General features: G+C 51.6%; 1 protein-coding gene across 1 annotated transcript; it reads right to left on the bottom strand.

Moving 5' to 3' along the window:
- Positions 1–893: 893 nt before the first annotated feature.
- Positions 894–1,631, bottom strand: GGI43DRAFT_43559 (uncharacterized protein). The gene has a single exon (XM_083209833.1). The coding sequence runs from the start codon at positions 1,466–1,468 to the stop codon at positions 1,076–1,078; it is 393 nt and encodes a 130-aa protein (XP_083060403.1). The 5' UTR covers positions 1,469–1,631; the 3' UTR covers positions 894–1,075.
- Between the last annotated feature and the right edge of the window lie 8,929 nt (positions 1,632–10,560).

Raw genomic sequence — 10,560 nt, 5'->3', positions numbered from 1 at the left:
ATGGAGCAATGCTACCATGACGGAGTACGAGTACCTGCTGGGCAATCTACACCTTACAACAGAGTGGGCTACAGCGCTCCTGCTGCTGCTCCGCTTCATGTTGGTGCCAGGACAAGGCCTGCGGGCTCGCTCAAAGCTCTTAGATTGTGCGCCCTCTCCAACAGATTGTCTCTAAGCATTGTGCCGGACCGCGGATGGAGCAGTCTTGCACGAAATGCCACTTTGGACCTGCTCTGGATAATTTGCTGTACTGCACAGCTTCGATAGTGGATAAATGCTTTGCCAGGCCAGGGGTCTTGCTCTGGCGGAAAGCAGCCAGAACCAGAACCAGCACCAGAACCAGAATCAGCGTTCGATGTTCCCTGTACCATGCAGACGCTGTCTCGCCCGCCATGCATTCATTGCATATTTTGTGAAACCTATCCAATCGCGCGTCGGCACAGGCGCATTTGTGCGAAGGAGCAGGTAGTACCCCTCGATCATGATCCATTGCTGCTATTTCGGGACATGGGCAACACAGGAGAAGATATACGAGCCAGTGCAAAGACAAGGCAACGACAGCAATATCGACAAAAGCCAGGAGCAACAAAAAGGGAGGGCGCGGAAGGAAGAGTGAGAATACAAGTGCTGCAAGTCCACTGCTATATTGCTTTTCTGCTGCTAATAGTGCTTGTACTTCCACCAGACCAGTATGCCAGATTCAATTTCATCTTCCTCACCCCTGCATGCACACGCCCACACACAAAGTCGGCCAATGACAGCTTCGGATCCGGCCTGAAAAACCGGGCGGTTGAGTTAGTGCGCCGGCTCCGACGGGTGCGCGCACAGCCAACGATCTGTTCTTTTTTCGTCTCACATACGAAGTACGAAGTACGAAGTACGAGTACCAGTAGTCGGTACAAGCGCCCGTACAGGTGCCTGCTAGCAATATTAGGTACCTATTAAGAAGGTAGGTATAGTACCCAAGGCTTTAAGGACCCAACAGGACGAAGAGAAAGAAACGCAAGAGAAGAGATGCAATAAGTTGTTTGAATTATTAATGTGCCTTTGCCCAGTAATTGTGCCTCTCGCACAGCTACTGATACAGCACAAGCCCTACAGCATTCCGAGGTATATACGAAGTAAAAGGCGTTAGTAACACAATGTATAACGTGGGAGACTTAATGATATTGGACCAGGGGTGCGGAGCGGGACCGCGAAGGAGGGTCCTCCAAGAGCTCAGAGGCTGCGACAGACGCCAAGCAGAGCTCCAACCAGGCAATGACGTGCAGGCCCAATCCGGCAATTCGTCTGGGCCCGGCTCAGAGGACGGAATATTAGACGGCGCACAGCATGAGCCGCGACGGAATGGCAACCGGTGACCATTTGGGATGTGCATCAACTCGGTCAGGTAGGGCTCACAAGGCGTTTGCGACGAGCGCATGCCATCGCCTGGACCTGAGCTCGAACGCCCTCTTTTCCAATTCATGGCGGATACGATGCAGCATGTAAGCGGAAGGATTCACACATCGACTGACTTGAATTGAACCAAGGCAAACTAGCACCGTTTGCCGTGAGACATGCGTCTGAACCTCTGTTCTAAGAACCCGTCTATAGTTGCCGGCGAGCCCCGGTTCCTAAGAGCCCCATTATACGCCTCCCATCTAGTACCTCTCGTTCTTTGCTCGCGCAGGTAAGACCGCGAGACATGCGAAAAGAAATTCCGGAAATAAGCCAGGTATTTTTAGCCCCAAGACATTGAACGGCATTTATTCCGCCAAAAAGACGTTATATGTATCAGATTCTGCTTTGTACTTGTAAGGTGAGCCCCTCTCTGCTCCGGAACAGCAAAAAGAGGAAACCAACCAACGGACCAACAAACGAGAGAAAAAATAGGAAATGCTAATTAAAGAGTTCGCCGACCTAGAGGAGCCACCAACATGGCCGAAACACCTGCAATACCACTTTGACTCCTCTGCCCATTTCGACAAGGGAGTAAAAGTAAACGCAGACTCGCAAACAGATTCATGACTCTGCAAGCTTCTTCTGTTGGTTCCAAGTGCAGCAGTGCTATGCCCAGACGGTAAAAAGGTACTTGAGCGATGTACCTCCCCCATGGCGAATGATACGACGAGATGCGAGAAGTGCGAGATCGATTCCGCCCTAGCAATGCAAACTTTCCGCACTAGCATCGACGGTAGATGGGCTTTGGATAAATTAAAGGGGACAGGGATATGGGGGCCGGATGGGATTGGATGGGGAACGCTAGAAGGGCGACTGACTAAGACCGTGGCTGGGTACTTGTTGTTTGGCGCCAGTTTGTATGCGCGATGCATGTACTATTTACTATATGCCTTTTGTGGACTTGCAACGCCTGCGAAATAGAGGCAGCAGCACAAGGTGCGAGATATACGAGTGACTTGTAGCATCAACAACAGGCATCAATTACTGTATAACAGGTAATAGATTCAACTGCTTCATGGTCATCTTTGGCCACCCTGGAAGCTGAGGCATAATCGCAACAGCAGCTGGTCTGTTTTCATTGCCACCACCCCTCCCATTTCGAAGCTATCGAATGGACCTCGAATCCGTTTCTAGTTATCAAGTAATGCCTCTCCGCGCCTTCCCGTAGGCAGACAGCCCAGGCCAGGCATATAAGACGAAAAAGGGGAGGGGCTTCGGCAATGAGAATAGGCCAGGCCCTTGACAGGACAGAAAGCAGGAACAACGAGCAAAATAATCAGGCCGGGCTTACATGGGGGTGTATCTATGCGGAGTTGCGAGTTGTGTGCTCAGTTGTACATGGCAAATGCCTGCTCCACGGTCCTCCTGGGATAGGATAGAATGAAGCAGGACAAGAGAGGAGAGTGAGAGAGAATTAACGAAGGGTAGCACTATGAGCACCATGATGCTAGTTCTCTAGCCTCAATACCCACAGGCAGAAACAGGAACCTGCAATTGAGCGAGGCTCTGCGACCCACAAAATATGCACCGCGCTGGCATGTCAACCCCGGCTGTTGCTCCTTCCTTCCAAACACCCCCCGATTTTCCCAAGGGTCTCGTCTTATTGGAAAAAGTTTTCTTTTCTTCTTCTGGTTTCGGATTTCCTGGTTTCGACCATGTTTGCTGATTCGCAACCCTGGTGCGCGCGCGGTGCGGTGCGGTGGGATGTTATGGTCAGAGGCCCGCTTTTTCAAGATTAGCGCGGAAGGATGAAAAAAACGTGACGCTGTCAAGGATGCGGCGCGAATTCGAGCCCATTTGGGGAAAGCGCAAATCGACGAGATAGTGTCATCCATCCCCAAACTTTTTTTCCCGCCCGGTGGGGATGGGGGTCCAAACACGGCATGGACGTGATTTTGCTGCTTATTGAAAAAAGCTTGGCCCTTTGCGTGCTAGGGGGGCCCTGTTTTTTTGGTGCCCTTGTGCCCTTGCCTTGCCTCACAATCTTTGAGAGGCTATACGCTACGGCCAGTACTACGCTAAGTACTACAACAGCCTGGATGTTGAAAACCAACTATAGTTTTTTGTGTTTAGTGCTGTAATGTCTCGGAGCGCTCCATCCCCTTGTGTATGAGACAAAGACATGCCATGCCATGGCCATGCCGTGCCATGCTACAACTCTGTAATGAAATGGCCCATGCTCTCTCCTTCTCTTCACCCATGCTTTTGCTTGCCACAGTTTGCGAACCCCATGGCAGATGATGCCCCCAGCTATGCCCAAACGGTTCAATGACATGTAATGCCGGACCGCGCAGTGGCCATTGGCGTGCCATATACTTCGTAGTAGCATTTCTCGCCTTCTTTTCTAACCCAAGCGTTATAGGAATCAGCCTCGTGCCTTTTGGCCATGTCTCGCTCAGACCCTTTCAGCTGAGCATTTTGCGCAGTTTCATGCCAATATATTGATTGGGGTTACATGCGCGAAATGGAGAAGAAAGCAGCAAGGCGTCCGAAGCCCTTGAAGAGTTCTAGATCATCTACGTTGTTATTGACGTTGTGGTTTTTTGGCCCCCAGCTTGGCTTGAAGAAGACAGTAGTATAGATAGTCTATATGTTGTCATCATGGTGATACATGCTAACGAATACCTGCTGGCAGAATAGTGTCGATGCTACCCTATGGCTTTTTCCCCCCTCTTACTCTTACACTCGCCTCTTACACTAATGGTCCCCCCTCCTTTTTACTACAAGTTATGATTTCGTCAAAGCATGTAATGAATGTCATTGAATTCTCTTTCTGGCCAGATGACAGCTTTGATGGCTCTTTACAGGTTCTCGTTACGAAGTCCAGGCCCGGGGGGGGGGGGGGGGGGGGGGGGGGGGGGAAAAAAAACCAAACCTGGGCTTGCCACCAAAGCACCCGGTTCAAAAGGCCCCCCCCAGTAATGGCGCACCACCCGCCCCCTCCCCCCCCCCCCCCCCCCCCGCCCCGCCCGCGCGGCCGGCGGGGTGGTCCCTAACAAAATCCTATCCTGGGCTTGCCTCCATCTCCAGCGTGTCTCAAGGCCACCGCCTTTCATGGCGCACGCACCACGACCCCCCCTCATCCTTTTCCCAGGCTAAGTACTCTAGATCCCATGTGGCGTAAACCGTTTTATAGTTTTCCTTCCCTTTCATCTCCTTTTTACATGTAAACTTTTTTTGGTCGTGGCTTTTCGCCTTTACCACGCGGGGAATGGGGGCTTCTGGCAGTGAGCGACAGCCGGGTAGCCCGAGACAGCGGGTGGAGGCGCAGCGCCAAAAATATAGTTAAGAGAGATTGGTTGACCGAGAGCGAAGAAATGCCATGTCCAATTTATTTTCCTGGACGAAAATCTCATCACCTTAGTTTAGCTTTTTAAAATACTCCTTACGTGGAAATTAGATGACAATGAAGGGTGAGGATTCGAAAAAGATTGGGTTGCATGCCAAGCCTTTGAGCTTCTTCTTTTTCCTTTCGTCTTTGTGTGTTGGTGGTCTATTAGTGGCCTTCCTAAACACGAGGTGCACAGAGCACCCCCCAAGACGCAGGAGAGAGCTGCTGACGTGCATGCCGCGCACTCACGCTCAGTAGTTTGCTACGGCTGCGTATTATGTTATGTATGTGCCCCGTATTAGTAACATGTGAAAAAATGCGACGTACTGGTTAAAAACAGTAATCTTTACGCGTACGTGAATGATTATCTCAACATCTCTCTTCGATTGTCTCAGCGTAATGAAGATTTGTAATGTTGACAGAAGGAGAAAGAATAACGCCTCTTTTCCTCTCTTTCTCTGCACTCATCGCCATTATTATGAACAAGCATAAAGAAATAGCACAACTTGTTTATTCCTAGGCCCCACCCCGGCAGCTCATGTTTCTCCTAGGGAATGCCTGTTTGGGACAAAAACGGCATATACCCCTCGCTGATTGGCCACAATCGTCTACCGCAGGCCTCTGCAGCGACCTCTGATGGCGGTGCAGCACACGCTTAATGCAGACAGCACACATGATACATCACATCAAAGCCATTAGATGAAGCTACTTGCTGAAAAAGAGCAAAAGTGGTGCCACGTCTCTCTTCATGCTAGCCGCATCTTGCTCTCTGCTATGCTGCCTCCACACCCATTGCCTTTTCCCAACCCACCTTGTCGACACATGGCTTGAGGTGGATCGCGCCCCAAACCAAGGCGCTGCTGGCTACTGGCTAGTGGGTAGCTCCCTTTCGCGGTGAGAAGCCTCCACGCGCCATAGCCCAGCGTCCACGCCAAAGAGAGGCAGAACTGGCCCCCAAACTGTCCGTGCAACACCGGATTGCTGGGTAAATCATCCGCGCCCCGGTTGGAAGCCACGGCGCATATCATGCACTGCACTCTGTAAAAAGCACGCGCCAGATCAGGTCAGGATGGCAAATGGCTTGCTTGGGAAACCAAATTCATGCCCCCCCGGAAGGATGAAGCAGCGACAGCCGGATGTGATGCTGCAGCCTCCAGGCGCTACCAGGTGCTTGTATTGTCGCATCCCGCATCCATGGCCGGACCCCCTGCCCGACGCGAGGCCAAAAAAAGAATTTGAAGCTTGCGAAACTGGGAGCACAGAAACGGGCGTTGGCTCGCCTGCCGTTGAAGGATAACGCTGATGAGACAGACACACGGCCTGTCGCTGGAGCCAAATACAAATAGCCTATACTAGACGGATGCCGTATATTACGAGGTACGTACCGCGTGGTTCTTCGGAGACCAAACCAGCTGGTCGGGACCGAGAGGGCCGTCGCATCTATTCTCCCAGTGTTTACCCGATAGTGCGTGTGGAGCGCTGTGGGTGCAATCCTTCAAGCTTCAAGCTGTGGATGCTACTCGTAGTGCTCGTACCGCAAAGTATTGGTGGGCTGGGACTGCCCTCAGGGATTTAGGTGCCGAATAAGAAGTACAGATTAGCTACTCCGGCCCTCCGTATCTGCGCGGTAGGAGCGCATCTGTCTGATTAGTGACAGTCCCAGAGCCCCAGCCGCTGGAATGGCGGTTGGCAGTTGGGCCTAGACAATATTGCGCACGCAGCTCACTCAATACTCTGGAGAGGATTCCCGGCGCTCTTGGCTGTACTCGTGAATACTTTTGCAGTATCGCCCCTACAGACACGAGCGAGAACGAGGCGACTATACAGACTTTGTTTGATCATGCCACCCTCCTACCCACCTTTACGTATTGAGCTTGACTCTGCGCCCAAGTTAGCCATCGGTGTCGTGGACCGATCAAGCGCCACTGGCGCTGCCGTTTTTGAGAGCTCTCGTAGCCGCCCCTTTGGCTCCCTTTTTTTAGCGGCTGTGCTGTGTGTACCTAGTAGGATGGCTGGCAGTGAGGAATGCAATTCATTGGTATGCTCAGCCCTATGAACCTGCGCAAGCCCAGTTCCAGGCAGCACATGGCCGTCCCAGCAAGATGGGACCTAAAGACTGGAATGAATCCCTTTTTTTCTTCTTGTCGGTACTGACTGGCATGCTGTGAAACATGGCAAAAAAAGAAACAATGTCACAAATTATACTCTCGTAGTCTCCGGGCCTTAAACTCCATGCCCCCATACCGGCCGCCGGGACCGCCAAAAAAGAAAGAAAAAAGTCTATCAATCATGGTTATTCGCAAAAATTAGTCACTCATCACTCGGCGCTGCCTGGCGTCTTCTGATTGCCTATCTCGTCTGTGCCGTCTAAAAATGACTTTTGCAAATTGGTCCGTCGCATCACCCCCCTCCCTCTATCTGATTTTGGGCTTTCGCTACTGGCGGCAGCTGCTTCGACCCGTCGATTCGGTTTTTAGCGCTTTTGTTAAATGGATCTTGGCGTGTAGCTCGAGGCACACTCGACAGCGCTAGAGGCACTAATACAGAGCATATAGCAGCGGTAGTATACTAGGTGTACTTAGTAGTTCGATCTTGTTAGTAATGCCACTTGTGTATCAATGCCAAAAGTAGACTGCGGTTGGCTGCCTCTCGCTGATCTATAAAAAGAAATGAATAGAAAAAAAGCAAAGGGAAAGGGGAAAAGAGAAAAGAAAGTAGAAAATAGGAAATATTAGGGAGCCTCTTCAAAATGACATTCAAGTAAGCACCATCTGCTTTTCCAAATTGTCATAGATCTGTCCTGTCATACTCCCGTCCGGATAGCTCGAATACTGAGTCAAAATCTGGGTTATGTAATCAAGGCGCCCACGCTGTGACGTGATGTTCACCCGAGCGCCGGCTGGCAAACGCTTTAGGTTGGAGATAGTCTCTTGTCCTTCAAAATACCCCCATACCAGTAAGCACGGGAGCGCAAACCAGAAACCTTGTCATCCGTGCTACCTCAGACTCGTTAGACATACGACGCAGCCAATCGAGGAGCGCCGTTGGCCTCGAGGGAAAGGAATAAGCGCACATCATGTTCGACAAGGGTGCCACGCCCGTTAATTGACCTGACCCGGGATCATGGACTCAAGTTGTCGCCCTCCGACCCATCCTGTTGGATTTATTTTCTTTTTCTCCTCCCTCTAGGGGGCACACATCACAGCTGCCATTATCTACTGTTGGCCAAGCGTGTCCCCTAGAGGCGCACTCGCACGCAGCGTCGTGGCCTTTGTCTTGCACACGTTTTGGGGCCCCAGCGAAGCGCCGCCCCCCCCGCCCGTCAAACTGGTTCAAACATCTCACACATCGGGGACTGGAGACGTATGGAGAACTGAATTTAGATTAGAGTGGCTTCGGCCTGCGTCGCTTCGCTCTCAATCGGTATTGTGGCTGCGTCTAACACGGCACTTCGTCCTGAAGCCCCCTCGCCGGCGCTGCCGCCAGAAAACCCTATCCGGAAAGTGGCTTAGGCATTCTTGTGCGTTGATGGGCTTTGGCTTGCTGCAACAAGCGTTGCGCTGTAGGGCTGAGCAAAAAGCTAGACTATGCACGGCTTTGTTCTTGTGCTGTCACCTTGCCTGCTCACCACATCCAAGCACGCATACGAGCAGCGCAGAATGCGGTTAGTCGTCCCAAGGGGGCGTCGAGCTAGATGGCTGCGGGAGTACGACTATCGGCACCAACGACGTGGCCGCGATACTCGCACCCCCCAACCACCTTCTCCCTACTTTGGCCGAATCCCTGACGTTCATCCTCAGTCCCGTCCAAGGCCCATCTTGCCGGCACGCCAATCTCGTCAGGGTCCCGGCCACACAGCGTCCCATCCGCAATCTCTGTCCACGAGGTCACGCCCTGGGCTGTCATCTCTATCTCACCCTGGCATCTGGCCGTTGGTGGGTGTTGAATCCCCCTGCCTGCGAGCGCCTATTGGAGCTTCATGTCCCGTCCTCTTCATTCTTTGCGGCTCAGGGATACGTATCGCCTTCTAATCGAATGCGGTAATCAGTGCGATCGCATCCTCCCGAATTCTTTCGTTTCTGCGGAGCCCCACCAATGTCGACCCTGCTCACTGTACTCCGGTTTCCTTGCCTCATTGCCCTACAAAGTATGCTGCTCCGTACATGCCTGTCGTACCTCGTACTGTACAGGCATGCGCTGCCAAATTTCCAACCACCATGGATGTATGTGTATCCCATGCCTGTTTGAGGCTGAAAAAGGAAGGGAAGAAGAAAAATTGTCCTTTCTACAGCAGGCTTACACGTGCTCGGCATAAGCTTCTCCTCCTGAACAATATTTGCATCAATTTTGCAAAGCTCGGCCAGGACGCCCTACTTCGCACACAAGGTTGACTCTTGTACGGAGTATATTGGGCAGAATGTCACCCTACTACTGTGTGATATCATGCCCGCCTCCGAAGCCCTCGCTCAATTATACACGTGTGAGCAAACAGTAGTAATAACTGCCACCGACGTGGGTGACCCCTTCGGAGCATCGGGCTCAACCGTCAGTGCTTCTGCAGTCGCGGCATGTGCGAGGCTGCCATACACATATACGTCAGAGTCGCATTCGCAGTTCAGCTAGTTTCACAGCATGTCAGCCATCCAGCGAGCAGATTCAAGGAGAAACATGAACAATTTAATATGGCTACACGGCTCGGAGGTCGCTCATGCTGTGCCACTGCACCTTCGTACAAATAGATGAGATATGCGAGTTGCGTTGCAGTGATAGGCACTCATTTCCCGAGACTGTCCAAGAAGTCAAAAAACACTATCATGGACGTCCCAATAGGGTATCGACAGCCTGCCGCGTTAGAGAAAGCCTCCCAACTAAGTTTTTACGGCAGCCGGAATGGCCGACAAGCAACATTTGAATACCCACTTCCCGAGTTGGCTGGCCTGTCCCGTTTCGTCTCTCGATAGGTGCCGCTATGCTCCTCTACCTAGGTACTGAATCAATGCAACAGTATATGGAATCAACACAATCCAAGGTGGTACTTCTTCCTGCCTTTCCGGGTACAAACAATGCTCGGCATAGTTTTGTTTTACATGCCTGTTGGCCACTGCTCGTATATCGTATATACGATCCTACGGAAATATGAGGGCGCCGTTAATTAATTCTACCTGGACAGACGGAGCCGGCTATTGAATCAATACCCGTAGATGTACACAACCAATACGGAAGGCTCCGTAATAGCATGTTCCACGGATATACTACCATATACTGTATCCTGGCCTGGCGACCGGCATGCTCCGTATTTGTCCATGGCAGCAGAACGTCTCCACCCTTGCCTAGGAGACTGCCTATGACAACAACGCTGCAAGCAGGCACTTCCATAATGGGAACCGGCAACGCCCATCATTACCACATCAATGGCAGTGCTTCAAGGTTCTTATCGGGCCCCTTTTTAATATTCTCCGCCAATTACGAAATACACGGCCAAATGGGGCATGCCTCTAAATGAGGTCACCGTCTCTCCTATGCACATACTACGTTGAGGTCATATAAGTCGAGCGTTTTGTTTCAGGGGCAGCCTCGCCCAGAAAAGACTACGAAACACGGACCATTTCTGCAGAGTTCATCAAATACCGTTTCGCAACGCGCGCCCACTTCGGGTAATAATCCATAGCCATCACTGTGCTCCGAAATGAGTTTGTGTTCTAGCGACTTTCGTCAGATGCGACAGCCCTGCAACCTCGTACACTAATCCCTCTTCAGTAAGGGGCCAAAGGCGTTCTGGTTTTTAT

The sequence above is a fragment of the Trichoderma evansii genome (assembly GCF_050947405.1).
Source record: "Trichoderma evansii strain SZMC 28006 chromosome Unknown GGI43scaffold_10, whole genome shotgun sequence".
In the NCBI taxonomy this organism is placed as follows: domain Eukaryota; kingdom Fungi; phylum Ascomycota; class Sordariomycetes; order Hypocreales; family Hypocreaceae; genus Trichoderma; species Trichoderma evansii.
Note: the sequence above shows the minus strand (reverse complement) of the source record. Positions and strands in the feature narration are given on the sequence as shown.